The sequence below is a fragment of the Sciurus carolinensis genome, chromosome 16 (assembly GCF_902686445.1).
Source record: "Sciurus carolinensis chromosome 16, mSciCar1.2, whole genome shotgun sequence".
In the NCBI taxonomy this organism is placed as follows: domain Eukaryota; kingdom Metazoa; phylum Chordata; class Mammalia; order Rodentia; family Sciuridae; genus Sciurus; species Sciurus carolinensis.
Genome location: NC_062228.1, coordinates 40,679,878 through 40,699,906, shown reverse-complemented (window position 1 = coordinate 40,699,906; position 20,029 = coordinate 40,679,878). Strand labels below are relative to the sequence as shown.

General features: G+C 36.1%; 1 protein-coding gene and 1 long non-coding RNA gene across 2 annotated transcripts in view; one reads left to right on the top strand and one right to left on the bottom strand.

Annotated features, from left to right (window-relative positions):
- The first annotated feature begins 683 nt into the window (after positions 1-683).
- LOC124966040 (uncharacterized) overlaps positions 684-20,029 on the top strand; it is a 39,417-nt gene continuing 20,071 nt past the window's right edge. The window contains exons 1-2 of the long non-coding RNA XR_007105315.1: positions 684-911; positions 19,774-19,912. This is a non-coding gene — a long non-coding RNA (uncharacterized LOC124966040). The remainder of the gene's footprint in view (positions 912-19,773; positions 19,913-20,029) is intronic.
- Znf507 (zinc finger protein 507) overlaps positions 7,625-20,029 on the bottom strand; it is a 40,820-nt gene continuing 28,415 nt past the window's right edge. The window contains 5 exon segments of the mRNA XM_047527149.1: positions 7,625-8,674; positions 8,677-8,757; positions 8,760-8,947; positions 9,061-9,118; positions 9,121-9,194. Of these exon segments, the coding sequence (XP_047383105.1) occupies positions 8,583-8,674; positions 8,677-8,757; positions 8,760-8,947; positions 9,061-9,118; positions 9,121-9,194 (493 nt within the window). The 3' untranslated portion in view covers positions 7,625-8,582.

Sequence of the window (20,029 nt, the reverse complement as noted above, 5' to 3'; positions counted from 1 at the left end):
TAGGACTGAGAAGCAGAACCAGAATAATTCATTTAATAGTATCAGTAAAGGGTCCAAAACCAAAATAAATATTTTTATCTGATTCCCTAGTTAAGTTTTTTCTCCCACTACTTCTTGGAAAAAAATTTCTCTTTTTCTTTTTTCTCCACCTAGGGATCAAACCCAGGGTCTCCAGCTTGTGTTCTATGACTGAGCTAAACCCTCAGCCCTAGACCTCATTTTTTTTTTTTTTTTTCTCACTGGAAATTGAATTCCACTGGTAGGGTTTTATCAGAACTCTCTCAGGGACATTTAGAAACTCAATTAGACCTTTAAGTGTTTGAGTAAATTAGCCGAAAGGTGCTACTTGTAAATGCAAATTACTGTGTAGGCAAGATTTGGTGTTTCCTTGAATTTCAAAAACCCTTAGGGTTATTTAATACCAGGCAAGGATGCAGCTACACAAGGATACTAGCATTTCTGTTTGCAGGACATAAATGTTAACTGTTTTAAGGATTTTAGTTTAATTGTATATCCTGCCCTTTGTCTCATTTCCATACATTTTTTTTTTTTTGAAGATACAACTTGGCTGAAAATATGGCCACTAAGCTTTTACTCCATTTAGTCTTTTAAGGGTGACATCCATGGATTATGGCTAAAAATGCTGATTTGCTTTTATTTTTGTCACTTGTGTCAGTCTCCTCCTTGATAACAAGGCAACGTGGTAAAACCAGGAGCACTACACCCCAGGTCTGCAGGACAGCACCCAGCCTGAAGGGGCTGGCACCTGGACTGGCCTGCAGGTCTACTTCCGAGTTAGGACTGCTCTGCACCAGAGTCCTTGTGAGATGGCTAAGACTGACTCCTGTGTGACAGCCCACATGATCTGGGACAGCCATTTCAACACCTTCTCCAAGAATACTCCAAACCAGGTGAGCTAACAATACACCTATTCTGTCAGCTCTCGGAGGGCTGGACGGCAGGTTTGTCTTCCCCTTGCTTCAGATAGGACATGGTGACTGCTTTCCCATGAGGAAGATGCATGCTTCCCTGCTCTGCAATTACAAAGAAAACAAACAAAACTCTTGGAGGCTACACTGGCTGCTTTATCAGCATTTGCAGGTTCAACAGTTGTTCCAGGTGGGCACAGATGTTGTTGTTTTCACCTACATGGTGGTACTCTGCATGGACTCCAGTATCAGATCATCATTGTAGAGCATTACCTCACCATGTCCTCACTTCCTACAGCGAAGGGTCTAGAAAGTGCAGATAACTTTGCAACCACTGGCTTCCTACAATTGTTTAATTATTTCACTATAACTCTTTGTAGAATGTTAGCTGTAGAGGAGCAGAAATAAATACAGCTTAAGATTGGAATCACATTCTGCTGTACTTGTTCTCATAAGCCTGAAATAGAATTTTCTAACACCTTTTGTGGTTGGATATACTGAATTTAAATAGGACTGCAGATGTAAACAAAAAGAGCAAGATGTGGATTGATGTGCCTATTTCAGTGAAATGTAGCCCCATTATTTCTGAAATACTGATACTAAAATAATAAAATGACAAGTAGAAAAAAAAAAACACCCCAAATTTGGAGAATTGCACTGTGGTGATAATGTTTTTAAATAATGATAGTAGATGCCAATAAAAGACCTGAAGAGAGAATAACATGTTTTATTTTATTGAGGATCTTTTCAGGTCTCCATAGTTTACACATTTAAGATGACATACTTTCTTACTAATTTTATTTTTGGTACAGGGGATGGAACTCAGGGCCTCATGCATATTAGGTATGTACTCTACCACTGAGTTACACATCAGCTTTATTACTAGTTTTAAAAACCATGTTATTACTGATACCAGTGAAAATGACATGGATCATTATAAATACTTTTTATTTTGCCTGTTACAAAGGACAAAGCTGAGAAATCAGAAAGATGAAATGGTTGGGGCTGAGTTCGTGGGCAAGGAGTCATCATTTTCTGATTTTTGTTTTCATGATACTGGATATTGAATACAGGTGTGCTCTACCACTGAGCTACACCCCGAGACCTTTAACTTTGACACAGGGTCTCACTAAGTCTCACCCAGGCTAATGCAAACTTCTGATCCTCCTATCTCAGCCTCTCAAGTCACTGGTATTACAGGTTTGTACCACCATGCCTGGATCCTTTTCTGATTTGTGCAAATAAATCCCATCTACACAATATGTAGAGTTCTTTTGAAATAAAGGCCCCCATGTACCTCAGTATTGCCATAAAGTACCTGTCTTATGTTCAACTTTGCAATCTGTTAAAGAATGGAAGCCTTTATTATGTGGATCCAGGAACACAACTGGTATAAATTTGGTAAAGTTTGGAACACAAAAATGCCAACATCTGACAATTTCAATATATGGCAATAAGAATTTATGTTAGATGCCTAAAATTAAGCTTTTTTTTTTTGGTACTGGGGATTGAACCCTGGGGCATTTAGCCACTGAGCCACATCCCCAGCTCTTTTTTGTATTTTATTTGGAGATAGGGTCTCCTCAAGTTGCTTAGGGTCTTGCTAATTTGTTGAGGCTGGTTTTGAGCTCCTGATCCTCCTAACTCAGTCTCCCAGGCGTTGGGATTATAGGCATATACCACCACACCCAGCAAATTAAGCTTTTTAAATTAAAGGGAGATCTATACTCTTTTGTAAGGCAAACAATTTAAATAGTGTTTACCCATTACTGGAAAAAATACCAGTAAGTTCATAAAAAGAATAAAGCTGGCATAATTTTACAAACAATGGTTCAAATGATAAAACTAGATACAGATTTCTTAACATACCTCCATATTATGCCACTGACATAAAATGAGGTCTACAGTTCCTTAAAACAGGCAAACTGAGTTCCTCTGCATATACAGGATTCTGGAAGTGGTTTAAGCATTTGGATTCTGAGATATACACCAAAACACATTACCTAAGTAAGATTATCATATGGCACTAATTAAGAACAGAGACTTCTCTAAGAATTTACAGGGCCAAATATGTTCTCATTTTACATCTTTGCTGATTGATCTGGAAGAAATCTATGTAGGAGAGTACTGTGACTTTTTCGTAGCTCTGCCAGTTTAATCAACAGCTCTACATCAAAGCCAGCTACAACCCCCTCTCCATCCATGAATTTGGCTTTAGAGTCAGACATGCTATTCAATATAAAGAGTGTTATCTTTAGACTCTTCTTTATGTCCTGGATTATTCAGGTCAACAGGCACCCCAGTTGAGTGGATTGGTTACTGTGGTCACCTTGCCCCATGGTTACACATGGTGACCAGACACCACCTGCTGCAGTGCCCAACTTTTCTGAGTGTGAAACAGTGAGGGCTAACATGGAGATGGCAAGGTTGTCAGGAAGGAAACGGTACTTTCCATGGTGGCATTAATTTCTATTTAATGATGCATGTTATTACTTTAAACCAAATTTGTGTTTGGGTTTAAATATTAGAGATGATGAAATAGTGAAATGGTTAAAGTCATAAAATTCAAGTTGAGGAAGAAGGGGTAGATGATAAAAATGACAGAAGAAGAAACAATACAGTTCTAAAATACTGCTATAAAAAAGCTTTCTTTGTGTTGGCTTTCCATCCGTTAACAAAATACCCGACACAAACAACTTGAACAAGGAAAGGTTTATTTTGGTTCATGGTTTCAGTCTATGGTTGGCTGGCTCCACTGCTCTGGGCCTGAGGTGAGGAAGAACATCATGGCAGAAAGGTGTGGCAGAGGAAAGCTGCTGGGCTCCAGGCAGCTGGGAAGCAGAGAGAAAAGAGCTAAAGATATGGTCTCCAGTGACATACCCCAAATGAACTGCTTCCTCCAGCCATGCCCCACTGCCTAGTTTCTGTCACCTCTCAGTAATCCATTGAAGTTATTAATTCACCAAATGGATTAATCCACTGATGAGGTCAGGATTCTCATCATCCACTTTCTAAAAGCCCCACCTCTGGACATTGCTGCATTGGGGACCAAGCTTTCAACACACGAACTTTTGGGCGATGTTCTAGATGCAAATCCTAGCAGTTTAATTTGGACTTGGTGGGTCACACGGTCTTTGCCACTCACAAATAGGGTTGACATTGTTCCTTGAAAACTGCCACAGATGACATGTAAAAAAGTGGGTGTCACTGTGTTCCAAGAAAATATTTATTTACAAAAACAGGTGGCAGGCTAAATTTGAAGTAAGGGCCAGAGTTTGCCAATTGCTCTTCTATACTAGTGCTATCCAAGAGAAATATGAGTCACATATGTAACTTAAAATTTTCTAGTAGCTACATTTAAAAAATAAAAATAGGTGAAGTTAATTTTTATTTAACCCAATATATTCAAAATTTCATTTTAACATAATCAATATTTTAAAAACGTTTTGGATACATTTCTTTTGCAACTATTGGAGCGTTTTAGTCATATTTCAAGTGATCAATAGTCACATGTGGGCATGGCTACCAAATTGGACCATATGTTCTGGACTTTCCATAACAGGAATTCTACAACTAATTTAGAGTTTGGTGGTGCAATGTTGGGATTTATATTTTGAAAGATAGGGGATATGATTGTGTTGCTCCGGGGGAGCACAGGACAAGGAATTTAAAGCTATTAGGAAGAAATATGCGGCATCAGTCACTTCAGGCTGAGGTGGCCCAAACTGATAGCTAAACTAATCATGCAGTCAGATGATGTTAGCTTCACTTACCAAAGCAACAAATGAGGTGTTAAAAGATATTTGACATGTGACCATGGAACGATGACAGGTGAGAACTCATTATTGTAATCTTTGGCCTTTGGTAAAGAATTCAAATTATCCCAAGTACAATTAGTCTTTAGCACTTTGACCATATTAGAATTGAAAACATAAGTGTGTGATTTGAAAGACAAAATTAAGGACTACTTAGCAAGGGGGAAAGCTCCACACTTAGGAGGATAAGCACAGTACTGGACACCGACCGCATTCTGGATTGTTAAAGGGAGAAAACAACAATCGTTTAAAAATGATTTTAAAAGCCAAATGCTTTTTCAATTATTTTTGTGTAGCAGTTTAATACTAATTAGCAATAGTTAAAAAGTTACTAGAGAGTAATCATAAGCCTTACTCTTGGGAAGTTTTTAATTATTTAAATACAACTATCTAATCAAGTCAACATTTCTAAGATAAAGAATAGACAACATGTGTGGTTAATAAAACTTAGAGGCAAATGTTTTTAACAAAAAATTTATTACCAAAATACAATATTAAAGTCAATACATGACAAACTCCTGTAAAGCAAAATAAATTATTCTAACATTGTACAATATTTCCAAAGTAGTTAAAGAAGCGCTATAGACCTTGCTTCACTGTTCTGAACAGATAAACTGTTCTACCATGAACACAATCCTAGAGTTTCGGCTTTAAGGCATGCAGCTCAATGTGCAGGATAATTTTACAAAATGCAAATCATCCTATTTTAATAAGATACAGTGTCAGAATTAACTGTAGTCTTTACATGTCAGTGTTCCAGAAACTTTTATACTTTGGCTATAGAAGCAATGCCATAGTGTTACACAATACTTATTTCTTAAAAAAATACATGTATTCATGTCCATGAATATCAAACTCAAATTTCTATTAAATATATTTTATAGAATATTACTTAGAGCACCTTGCTGTACAATAAAAAAAGATTAAATAAGTGTCTATGAAAACTAAAAATATAAGTCTTATAGAGAAGCCTGCTTGTCTTTGCCAAGCCAAGTACGCTACAGGAAGTACAATGTAAACATAGATGCCCACCATTTGCTTTGTGAGGAACGAAACAGAAAGTCATTATGAAGCCACCAACGACTACCCTGAAGAAGAAGAAAGATCTGAAACAAAGGCTTCAGTCAGTGTCACACATGCACTGCCTTGCCATGGAACTTAGTCTACAGATCAAGAGGAACATAAGCACAGTACTGGACACCAACCACAGTCTGGATTGTTAAAGAAAGGGAGAAAACAGAGCCCTGAAAAGTGTTATTTATAATGACCAGAATGCATCATCTCCTGCTTCTCACTTTTGCTGAATTCAGTGAGTTTCTTTTAAGAACTATTTGCACTTTCAATTCTTAGAACTGTAACTAAGTGTTCAGAGCAGAAAACAAAAAGTATGAGCTCTACATGACAAAAGGTCTAGTAGCAAATAAATAATTATTCCTATAGAGGGATTCCCTATTGCTTATTTTAATAACTTTTCTACAATTATAATTGCATATTTAATCTTCATTATTCCTTTTAGAAAACTCAATTGTTCTTGGCAGAAACAGATCTAAGGTTTGCCCAAAATAATAATGGGAAGATTTAAAAATATCCTTGGTACATATTTTCTACTATAGGCCTGGAGAAAGTTTTGTATGGATAATTTAAAGCCAGAATCAGGTGAAAGTTTAAGGGGGTTGAACTTCTAGGTTAATTTTTCCCCAAGGGGTAGGGAAGTTTTAAGTTCATGATTTCAAATGGAAGTGGTTTAAGAAAATTAAGAAAGACAATTTAAAAAGTAACACTTGAAATTTTGGGGATTTTTTTTTTTTTTTTTTTTGGTTATTAGTATTTTCCAAAAGATTATAGAAAAGTAAAGCCAAGGAAAATTCTTCTAAGATTGTTACTTTTCAGAGTAACAGATATTTATAAAGAAACATTGAGTCTTGGTCATTAGAAATGAAAAACTAATGTACCCAGAGTGGCAACAATAACAGTGATGAAATGGAAATCTTTAAAGGGTTTTATTTGAATTCAAAATTAAATATAAATGTTTCAATTCTGAAAATAGGAGAAAATGCATTTATTTAAATCCACATATAGTGGATTTGGGAAATATAATTTAGTATATATAAATTCATTTTGTCTTTTCATATGAATTCACTTTCACAAATAAATTAAAGCTACCTAAATCAAAGAGCTGCAAAGTTATAGCCAACTATTTGTTTAAATATCATCATTGAAATGAGAAAAATAATATCAAATTAGACAGTGTTTCAAGATGGCTGGCTCCACTTACATAGTTCCTAATGCTACCTTGAAACTATTAATTCATTTTATTTATACCTGGACTTTGGGAACAAAATTTTCTTAAAACATTGCCGATAAGAGTATTCCAGTCACAAAACTCTTGCTTTTGTTGTTCTAGTTTATCAGAGTCACAGCCTCAACACTAGATGACAGAAATGGATATTCAGAATGTTCAGATAGTCAGAAATAGCACCATGAAGATGGTGCACTGCATGGTGCACCTGCCTTCTGACTATAGGCAGAAGTTACAAAATAATATATAAATAAGTGATCAGAACTACAAAAACAAACACCCTGTTTTCTTCACCCACTGAAACAATTATAATACAAAATGTGTAATTAATGAGAAGCTTACATGTATTTGATGGCAAGTTTTACTGAGAAAGCACATTTACTTGGTTTTCCACATCACGTTCTAACAAACAATTCTTAAAAAAAACTCCTATAGAATTGCCAAATGCTGTTTGCTAATTAAAACTTTTACAAACAACGTGAATTTTACTATATTTTGGTCACATCTGGTTATTCCTCTTCTGCTAAAAATATAACTAAATTAATAACTTCAGAAAGGAAATTCTCAACAGCAGTACTAATTTTAAGAGTCCTCCGTATTCTTCCCCCATCTTCCAAGTGACTTTTATCTTAGTGTTCAAACTGTTGCTAAGGCCTGATGCAATTTTTCATATTCTGTTGCTGCTTTAAGAGACTCATTCATATAACAAGCAATAATCCTCATCTAGCAGACAGGATCAGAAAGTTTATGAAACTATGGAGAAGTGTGTGTGTTCTTTCAGATACTCTGAAAAGAACCTGTGAGATGTGTACTGCAATTAACTAGTCACTGTTTCTGTGAACTTGAGATCTGATTTGAGTCTGGTGGGAATGCACCCATTCCTCCTTTGTCTACCAAAAACTCACTGTAAATTTAAGACAATTTACTTCTTAAATGCTTACTTATAATTCAGATTTGGCTTAGAGGTCTCTTTTCTTCTATTTTCGGGAATAAGGAACATATCCCAGATTAAGTATATGATAAATTCCTATCAATCCAGGGAAAGATTTAAGTGGATCACTTCAAAGTCTTGTATCTGCTTCCTTATAGACTCTGAAAAACCCCCTCTAGAAATTGTCTGCCCTTCTCACAAGAGACCTGTTGATTCTAGGGCTGGCATGTCAAAAGAGAACTTGAAGAAAATTAAGTTTGCCTAAGACTGTGACACTTTTATAACAAGTTTTAGAAGAGTTCCTGAAAAAGCCCTTTCTTAACTTTTGCTTGCATTTCTAAACTATAATAAGCTTTTAATAATAAATACACTCAACACTAAGAAGGGGTGACAGAGGATTAATACAGATTACATCTTTGCTCCTCCTCAACCCACTTCCCCTCACTCAAGATATTTAAATATTATTGTTTATCCATTTGGAATTCATTTTATTACAAGTTTGGTTCCAAAGTCACACTTGTCATTTCCTCTCACACCAACTAGGTTTTCTGTGTCTAGTAGGTTAGTTATCTGACAGCACAAAGGTGAAACTACAGTAACTATTCCAGCTAATTTGAGTTTAGAGCTGTGCTGTGGTCCTTATTTAGGATGATGTTTACAATTTCACCCTCATGTTCTTTCATATGATCCAAGAGATTTCTTTGCTGGTTGATTCAAAACCACAAATGCAACAACAGAAGAGCAAAACGCAATACTCCATTCCAGGAGGGGCCAGACTGGAGTTTTTTCTAAACTATATGAGGTATTACTTGTAGGGCTCAGTTTCTCATTCTCATTAGGATCTATGACTTCACTGGGTGCCTGGGAAATCAGCTCCGAGGATGACACCAAACTTTCTGAACTTCCAATGACAGGATCGGCTCTCTCTTCACTGCTGTTTAATACAGTTTTTTCCAGAGGATTCCCCAGAACTCTTAAAAACAAAACACACCAAACCTTGAGTGGGCTATCTATACTGCAGGACTTAGTTTTAATTCTAACCTTAATTTGCATACAGTAATAAAGGGAGGGGGTAGAATTGAATACCTGCCACTTTGTGAAATTGCATCATTAATGGCCTTGTTTACTTGTTCATAGTTGTATTTTGGTCACTTGCATGCTTCCACATGTGAGATTTCAAAGATGGAGGATGGCTGCAAACGTACCCACAGAGAGAACATCTGAAAGACAGGTATAAGGAAAATCAGAGCACATCCCATGACATTACTTAAAATTTAGAATGATCCTATAACAATGATTACATTCCTTCTGAAGTTTTACTGGATATAGTCATATTCACTGAATCAAAGATGACACTGGGTTCTCAGAGAGGTCTAAGAATGATATCCTAGAGTCAATCAAAGAAAGAGACATTTATATTATAGAGAACGTACAAGAATCAAGACAAAAATCCTGGATTATTTAGGAATTATATGATTTTGAAAAGATTTCTAACGGTAACACTTGAAATCTTGACCCTAAATTATTTAACCATATACATAAAGAAAATATAAACTTAACATTTTATATCACTCTTTTACTACTTTGTATTTTTTTTGCGGGGGGAGTGATACAGGGGATTGAACCCAGAGACACTTTACCACTGAGTTATATTCCCAATCCTTTTTGAACACTGTTTTTTTTTTTTTTTTTTTTTTTTTTTTTTTTTAATCTTGAGACAGACCTTGCTAAGTCAGCTAGGCTGTCCTCAAACTTGAGATCCTTCTGCCTCAGCCTCCCCAGCTGCTGTGATTTTGGGCATTCACCATTGTGCCTGGGCTATACCATCCTATTTCTTCCTATTTCTTTTTCTTTTCTTTTCTTTTCTTCTTCTTTTTTTCAAATTTAGGTTTTATTTTTTTCTGACCATGACTAGTTTAGAAAGCAAGATTTGACCTTTTATGGACACAAGGGAAGTAAGCACTGGCATTTGTAGAGTGTTTTATTCTTTTCTTAAAAGTTTTTATTTACAAAACATTGAAGAAAGAAATTAAGGAAGACCTTAGAAGATGGAAAGATCTCCCAGGTTCTTGGATAGGAGAATAAATATTGTCAAAATGGCCATACTACCAAAAGTGCTATACAGATTCAATGCAATTCCAATTAAAATCCCAATGACGTACCTTACAGAAATAGAGCAAGCAATCATGAAATTCATCTGGAAGAATAAGAAACCCAGAATAGCTAAAGCAATCCTTAGCAGGAAGAATGAAACGGGAGTATCGCAATACCAGAAACTTCAACTATACTACAAAGCAATAGTAACAAAAACGGCATGGTATTGGTACCGAAATAGAAAGGTAGATCAATGGTACAGAATAGAGGACACAGATACAAACCCAAATAAATACAAGTTTCTCATACTAGACAAAGGGACCAAAAATATGCAATGGAGAGAAGATAGCCTCTTCAACAAATGGTGCTGGGAAAACTGGAAATCCATACGCAACAGAATGAAACTAAACGCCTATCTCTCACCCTGCACAAAACTCAACTCACAATGGATCAAGGACCTTGAAATCAGACCAGAGACCCTGCATCTTATAGAAGAAAAAATAGGTCCAAATCTTCACCTTGTTGGCTTAGGATCAGACTTCCTTAACAGGACTCCCATAGCACAAGAAATAAAAGCAAGAATCAATAACTGGGATAGATTCAAACTAAATAGCTTTCTCTCAGCAAAGGAAACTATCAGTAATGCGAAGAGAGAGCCTAAAGAGTGGGAGGATATCTTTGCCAATCATACTTCAGATAGAGCACTAATTTCCAGAATATATAAAGAACTCAAAAACTACAAGAAGAATACAAATAACCCAATCAACAAATGGGCTAAGAAAATGAATAGATACTTCACAGAAGATCTACAAGCAATCAACAAACATATGAAAAAAATGTTCACCATCTTTAGTAATAGAGAAAATGCAAATCAAAACTACACTAAGATTCCATTTCACCCCAATTAGAATGGCGATTATCAAGAATACAAGCAACAATAGATGTTGGAGAGGATGTGGGGAGAAAGGTACACTCATACATTGCTGGTGGGGCTGCAAATTAGTGCAGCCACTCTGGAAAGCAGTGTGGAGATTCCTTAGAAAACTTGGAATGGACCCACCATTTGACCCAGCTATCCCACTCCTTGGCCTATACCCAAAGGACTTAAATCGTCATACTACAGAGACATAGCCACATCAATGTTCATAGCTGCTCATGCACAGTAGCCAGACTGAAACCAACCTAGATGCCCTTCAATTGATGAATGGATAAAGAAACTGTGGTATATATATACAATGGAATATTACTCAGCCATAAGGAATGATAAAATTATGGCATTTACAGGCAAATAGATGAAATTGGAGAATATCATGTTAAGTGAGATAAGCCAATCTCAAAAATCCAAAAGACAAATGATCTCACTGATAAGCAGATGATGACACATAATGGGGGGTGGGAGGGGATAAGAATGGAGGAAGGAGGGACTGTATAGAGGGAAAAGAGAGTGGGAGAGGTGGGGGGAAGGAAAAAATAAATGGAATGAATCAAACATCATTACTCTATGTAAATGTATGAATATGCAAATGGTATGCTGTTACTCCATGTACAAACAGAAACAACATGTATCCCATTTGTTTATGATAAAAATAGATTAAAATAAAGTTTATTTTTTTAGTTGTAAACCTTTATTTATTTATTTTACATGGTGCCAAGGATTGAATCCAGTGCCTCACACGTTGCTAGATGAGTGCTCTACTGCTGAGCCACAAACTCAGCTGTTTTATTCTTTTAATCTTTTAATTTAATTAGTTACACATGACAGCAGAATGCACTTTTGATACATCACATATAATGGAGTATAATTTCTCATTTTTCTGGCTATTCATGATGTAGACTCCCACTGGTCATATACTTAGTATGTACATAGGGATATAATGTCTGATTCATTCTACTGTACCACCCTATTTCTTAATTAAGAAAGCCAAAAGGAATCAAATGATTTGTGACATGAACTTAGCAGATCCAAAGAAAATAGAAGTAGTCATGAAAAGTCTTAACACTTTAGATTACATAATAAAACATAACTGTCTTAATATCTTGCATTATTAGTGTGGCATATCTGTTACAACTGATGACGAATTATTATTAGGCCTAATTCATTATTAGGTCTAATTCATAGTTTACAGTAGGGTTCACAGTTTATACTGTAAAATTCTGTTCTGACACTATGACAGTGTCAAATTAGTTCTATTGTCCTAAAAATCCCCAGGTTCTACAGCTATTCATTTGTCCTTCCTGCCCCTGAATTACTGGCAACCACTGATCTTTTTATTGTCTCCACAGTTCTGTCTTTTCCACAATGTTACATAATTGGAATCATGGCAATATGCAGTTAATGTTCTTCCACATCTTTTAGGGGCTCGGAAGTTCTTGTTTATTGATAAGTAACAGTTATTGTCTGGCTGTACCACAGTTTGCTTATTCATCTACCCACTAAAGGACATCTCAGTTGCTTCCAGTTTTTTTGCAATTATGAATAAAGCTGCTATAAACATTCATGTGCAGGTTTTGTGTGGATATAAGTTTTCATCATGTGGGTAATACCCAAGGGCTTGACTGCAAGACTGTATTATAAAACTGTTTATCTTTTTAGGAAACCACAAATGTAGTTTTTTGAACATATTTATATTACATGTAATTAGAAAATCAAATCAGGTAACTCATTTGATCTCTTCCCTACACCAATAAGAGACATGGTCAATAAATCTAAAGGTATAAGAGTAAAATAAAGCCATTAAATATGGGCAAGGACTATACTCTTTTCTAATTCACTTCTAATTTAACTTTATGATAGAATGCAGCAATATTTCTTCGTTAACATGTTCTCAGGATTGGATTGAAGGCCAGCCGTGGTTAATTGTTGATAGACCTCCCCTGCCCCCCAATTTTTTTTCAGTTGGGTACAGTGGCAGAAGCCTGAAATTCCAATTTGGGAGTCTAAGCCAGAAGGACTGCAAATGTGAGGATAGCCTAGCCAACTTAGCAAGACTGTCTCAAAATTTAAAAATAAAAAGGCTGGGAATATAGCTCTGTGGTTAAGCGCCCGGGGTTCAATACCCAGTGTCAAACAAAAACAAAACAAAACAAAACGAAACAACAAAAAAACAAAGATGCAATTTCCTATTAGTGAGGGACTGGCAAAGATGAGTTTAAGTTTAAGATTCTTCACAGATGTGGAAATGCATAATTGATCAAGACTAAAGAAGCACATACCGTAACCCCACAAATCCTCAGTTTCATGTAGTTTTCTACCCTAGAGACATTCTTGTACCTTTTCACAAGGATACACATACAAGAATGATCACTGTAGCCATGAATAGAGGGGGCAAAAGGGACATAATCCACAATCACATTCCTGCACAAGGCCACAGAAACCAATTGGTTTTTCTTCATATAATGCACCATGAGAAAGTCGTTAAAATCAAAAGAACTACACTTATACTTTTCACCATGAACCAATGCCAATAATTATCAGTGAAAAGGAAAAACAAAAAATTTGTTTGGCGTACAATTTAAATATATTGTTTAAAAATATACTGTATATACAACCTACAGGTATATGTATATACACATATGCTGTATGCACACGCACGTTATTTAAAAATGTCTGGAAATAATACATTTCAACATCAGGACAATGGGTTACCAGGAGAGAAGGGGTGAAGAAGAAAGAAAATGAGGGTTTTTTTTTTTTTTTTTGTGGTACTGGGGATTGAACCCAGGGGCACTCAACCACTGAACCACATCCCCAGCCTTTAATATATTTTATTTAGAGATAGTGTCTCACGGAGTTGCTTAAAAGCCTTGCTAAGTTGTTGAGGCTGCTTTTAGCTCTCGATCCTCCTGACTCAGCCTGCCAAGCTGCTGGGATTACAGGCTACCGTGCCCAATGAGGTTTTAGTTTTATCTACAATGTTTTACTTCTTCAAAATATGATAAAATGTTTGAAATGTTCTAAGACTTTATAGTTTGTATTCTTCTTCTTTAAGATTCTATAGCTAGCTGGGTGTGTGGTGCACACCTGTAATCCCAGTGGCTAGGAGACTGAGGCAGGAGGATCATGAGTTCAAAGTCAGCCTCAGCAATAGTGAGACACTAAGCAATTCAGTGAGAACCTGTCTCTAAATAAAATACAAATAGGGCTGGGGATGTGGCTTAGTGGTCTAGTGTCCCTAAGTTCAATGCCCTGGTGCCCTCTACCCCCAAAAAGATTTATAGCTAGGATAACAAAACAAAGTCAGCACATTATTGGCTACACACAATTTTGCAAATTTATATCTGAGATGCATTCTATTTTAACAAATCTCAATTAATCCATTTTTACTAATATGTCCTATAAAAGTGCCAGCATAGCATCCCTTACATTCTGAAGTCACTGAATATTGTGTTTTACTGTCACACTGTAGTGTGTACTATAATGTGCTCACAATCTCCCACTCAAGTGTCTCTGGAGCAGTCCCTTGAAAACAGTGATTGCCCTGCACCTGGCTGGCACCCAGGTGACAGTGGGCAAGAGATGCCATGTATTTCCACCTAGTATCTCCACAAGTACAATGCCTCTACACACGCTGAATATGGCAACTTATAATATGAATACCTTTACGTTATGTTATACAAAAGGGAAAAAGACATGAAATCTTGGTCCTTACGATTCTTCTCTCCTCATATAGACTGCTGCCCACAGAATTCTGAGCACAGCAAAGGATCTCTGGAGTGAAAAGTCAGACTTATACAACCAGATTTTCATACTTCGAGAAAACTGGGTCAGAAAAGAAATACTAAAAATTCACCTTATAGAACATCTCCAATGTTACCCAAACTTTTAAAAAATAAGGATGAGGAGATAGATGTGAGTAACATTGGTCATTTTGTAGACTGTCCCTCATCTGGGGCTGTCTGATGTTTTCCTCATAGTGAGCCTGGGGTTATGGGTTCTTGGGAGAAGCACCACGGTGGTGAAGATCCACTGGCTCTACTACTATCTACTATCAATGTGATTTATCGCTGTCGGTGCTGACCTCAATCACGTGGCCAACGTCAGGTTTCTCCACAGCTAAGTGACTCTTCCCTCTTTCCACACCATATACTTTGGAAGGAAGTCACCGTGGGTAGCCCATACTTCAGGAGCGGGAGCATCAGGCACCTCTCTGAGTGTTGAAATAGATTATCTGGAATCCTCCTGCACTGGAAAGTTGTCTCTTCTCACCCACTTATTTATTTGTTCAATCATTATTTCTATCAGTATGGACACATGAATAATTACTTATACTGTGGGACAATTCGATACATTGCTCACATCATTCCAGACTTGATCACTGGGGGCTCTTTCCATTGGTCCCTTTGTCCTGTTGATACTTCCCTGTTATTCTGTTGGTTCGGTACTGTGTTACGGGCTGGCGCTACAAGATGAACAGGATTATTATTTCTTTAGTTCCTTTTACTAGTGAATAATATTAGAAATCAAGATTTGGGGGCCAGTGAACTGCTCTCACTTCGTAAATGACATTTTTTTTCTTATTTCAAAAATTTAGTGTAGAAAAATCAGATATTCAGGAAAAAACCCAGAGAAAAGAAAAGTCATACAATTTTAACAACAGATAAAAACCAATATTATCTTTTAACATATTTTCCAATCTCTTAAAATACATAGATTTTTATAAAATTCGGATCATGCAAGCCTATTGCTTTGTTAATATTTCATTCCCCAGTATGACTTAAACTTTCCATAATAAAATATTTAATGGATGCCTTGCATCCAATCATTGAATGGAATTGACAGAATTCTATCTGACAAGTCCCTATTGCAAGCAAAAAATATGACTGTAAAAAACTGACAATCATCTTTGCCCAAGAAATTTAGGCATAGAAAAATTTAAAAATTAAGAAAATTAAGCCTTTTGAGAGTCACTGAGAACAGTCCCTAACTAATTTGTACACCAAACACTGCAAAATGTCCTCTGGGAGCAGGAGGGGCAAAATCACCCCTGGTTGAAAACTTCATTATATTCAAGAGACTTCATTATATTCAAGGTTCTATTTAAAATGTTTTTTCTACTTCTTCTTCTTCTTCTTTTTTTTTTTAAACAAATCTACTTCATGGGTATAGTTATGTATACCCATATCCACCCTGTAGGTGGATAATACCTAAATCCAATAATATGCATTCTTAAAAAAATTTTTTTTTTCAATACTGGGGATTGAACCAAGGGGGTGCTTTACCCGTGAGCTACATCCCCAGCCATTTTTATTTTTAATTTTAAGACAAGGTCTCACTAAATTGCTGAGGCTGACCTCAAACTTGCAACCCTCCTGCTTCAGCCTCCTTCAGGTCACTGGATTACAAGCATGCCTACCACATACAGCCAATATGTCCATGTGTAATAAAACTCTACAAAAAGAGATGAGTAATTTCTCAAATGATGAAAAATACCTACATTAACCTTAAAACTAGTATGAAACTTAATGAGGAAATACTGAAGCATTTCTATTAAGTTGAAGAACCAAAAAAAAAAGAGAGCTGGGCACGGTGGCACAAGCCTGTAATTCCAGTGACTCTGGAACAACAAACCCCCCCCAAAACAAAAAAAAGTCTTTACTATCCCCACTATTTGTTTGGTGCTGTGGAGGTACTAGCCAGTACAACTAGATAACAGAAAGAAATAAGAGGTAAAAACATAGAGGAAAGTGAGAGAAACTATTTGTGGACAGTAACTGTATACCTGGCTAATCCAACAGAAAACTAAAAGCTTATCAATAATAATTCACAAGGACATAAAGCTAACATTTCATACAAACCAACAATTCCCTATATGAAAACAATATTAAAATTCTAGGAGGAAAGAAAAGACCCAATTTATATTAGCAAAAGAAAAAAAATACGTAAGATCAAGCTAAATAGTATGTATGTGTGTATCAGTCACTGATAGGCATGACTTTCAGTTACTATGGTTTAATGCCACCAGTCCCCCACCAGATGGTTCAAATTTCAGTTACTAACTGATACAGATATGCTAACTAATGCAGAGTAGCAACTTCACTGGTAGCTTTCACTTCAGGACTTCAATACAACTGTAGCATTGTCAGTGAGTAATTCATCCCTTCCAAAGTCTGTCCCCAATCAGTCACTATGACTGGCAATCAGTCACTATGCTTCCAGTCTGTTCACTCACGGTCAGCAAAGTATTCAGTTTGTGTTGTGTCCTTGTCTCCCACAAGACACTTTTAAAAAAAATGGATAATCAAAAGTGGAATTGGTGGAAAAAATGGAAGTGTAGCAAAAACCTAAAAGAAAAGGCTGGAAGCAAAATTCGAAATGCCAAAGGAGTTATAGAACAAATATTTGACCAATAGGAAGATTGACACTGTGGTCATGGAAGAAACCCTGGACCTAACGGCTAGAGGATATAACAGAAGGTAACCTTCATGGCATAAAAGAATGTGGTTGCCAGACAGAAGTGATGCTGGCAAGATATTCCACATGGAAGAAGCTCTTGGAGAAATTTTATGATACTGAAAAGAGCAAAGGAAAAATTTTTAAAGTTGATCCATACTTACAAGGGACAACTGACAATTTGCCATAGAAAAGATGCTCATTTCCTGTTTCAAGGATATAATGAGAGGAATACAAGCCCTGTTCAAACTATTCTTGTTTAAGTTTTTTTTTTTGATACCAGGAATTGAACCCATGGGTGCTTAACTACTGGCTACATTCCCAGGCCTTTTAATTTCTTAATTTTGAGACAGGGTCTTGCTAAGATGCTTAGGGCCGAGGCCGATCCTCCTGCCTAAGCCTCCCGAGTTGCCAGGATTACATATGTGCACTACCACGCCAGGTTTGGTAAATTTTAAATTACAGCATGCTATGGACTGAACCTATGTGGCTCCCAAAATTCATATGTTGAAACCTAACTCTTCAAGGTCATGATATTATGTGATGGGGCATTTGGGAGGTGACTAGGTTATGAGAGTGGAACCCTTGTGAATGGGATTAGTGCCCTTATAAAAGAGGCCCGAGGGAGTTTTTTCAGCTTCTTCCTCCATGTGAGGATTCAATAAGGCACCATCTTTGAAAGAGCACAATCCTGAACCAGACACCAAATGTGCTGATCCCCTGACACTGGAATCCCCAACTTCAGAACATAAGTAATAAATTTTCATTTATAAATTACTGGGCCTAAGGAATTTGTTACAGCAGCCTGATTGGACTAAGGTATAGTGCATTAAAAAAACATTTTATTATTTTTATTTCTCTATATATTTATAATTAACAGTAAGAAAAGGGTCATAGAACAATTATAATGTTCCCTATTAATTATCAGAATAGCTTTGCATGGTTTCAACTTGCTCAGTCATATTTATGGTCCCACACTATTGTATAAACTATCTGTATAAATACATACATATATATATATATATATGTATGTAAATATACTCAGACAAAACAAGTAATTTACAAGATAATATACTCGAAGAAAGCTTTAAAACACTACTTAGGTACAGCATACATGACTTGAAGAAACCAAAAAGCCCATAATTGGTAAAGTTGTTAATTCTTCCTAAATTAATCCAGAAGCTCAACATTCCAATACAAATTTTAAGAGACTAGACAAGTTTATTCTTAAAGTTCATATCTGCATGCATTTATCACTCATGCAAAATAACAAGAGAGTGAATTACCTACAAATCAACATACTTAACTCCACTTCTTTACCATCACTTCTCCTATAGAATTTGATTTAATTTGAATATACAACTGAAAAAAATGTTCTATTGTGAAACGCATTATATAAAAGAGAGATTTAAGGTGCATATGCAGTTCAAAAACAATAAATAATACTATACACAACACCTGCTAAAGGGGAACATTACCACCGCCCTAGGAGCTCACGTATTTTCCCTAAGATCTCCTAAACCTTCCCCCAAAAAGGTATTGACTTTAATTTGAATTTTATGATTTGCTTGTCTCCTGTTTTACCTCTCTGTATCCCTGAACTACTGTTTGTTTTCATGTCTTTGAGTGTAAGAGAATTCTATTTTATGTACTCTTTGATGACCTGCTTAGCTCAATATTTTTGAGATTCAACCAAGTTAATAGGCAGAGCTTATTTGTCTTACAGAGAACCTGCTTTTCCTTTAATTTTCACTTCTGCAGTGTCTCAATTTCCCTGACAGAAAGTGAAATGGTTTTTAATATTCATCCAGCATTTTGGTCATCTTCTTGGGAGTGCTTCAGGTTACCTCGTCTTCGGCGCTGTCTGAACTGGGAGCTCCTGCTTATTGGTTTAAATTGCCGTGCCATTCTTGTCCTACTCAACTGGTCAGCAAATGCTGTGTTTATTTAAAACCTTTTCTGACGATGTGACCTATATCCCCTATACACAAATGAGATATACAGGCAAGGACAAAGAAAAATTCTAAAATACTACTTTTTATAATTCCCTCATTTTTTTAAATGTACAAATGTAGATCTGATGCAAAAGTGGGATTACACTGTAGATTTCCAATCCTATTTTTGGTAATGCTCTATTTTCTCATTAAAATTATGCATTTTCAATGGGAGTATATGTTCCATCCTATAAGAGCATCATAATTAACCATTCTACTAACATTATATTGCTAGAATTTAAAAAACTTTTTAGCATTATAAATAATGCTATAACAAATACCTTGTACATCAAACTAAAATTATTGCTGATTATTCTTTAGGATAAAGTCCATTTCTACAATAAAATCCTTGAAAGGAAAACAAAGAAGTGCACCCTCAGAGTTAAGATACGGAACATCAATGTACTTTCAAGACTCTCTATGTGCCCCACCCAGACTGCTTCCTCTTTCCTTCCTAGAGGTAAGAACATTCCTGGACTGCTGGACAGACTTTTTAAAGCCTTTTATTTGTCAGCATTTACTATGTCAGGGAGAAACCAGGCATGATGAAATAAATACATTTAATTAATAATGGATA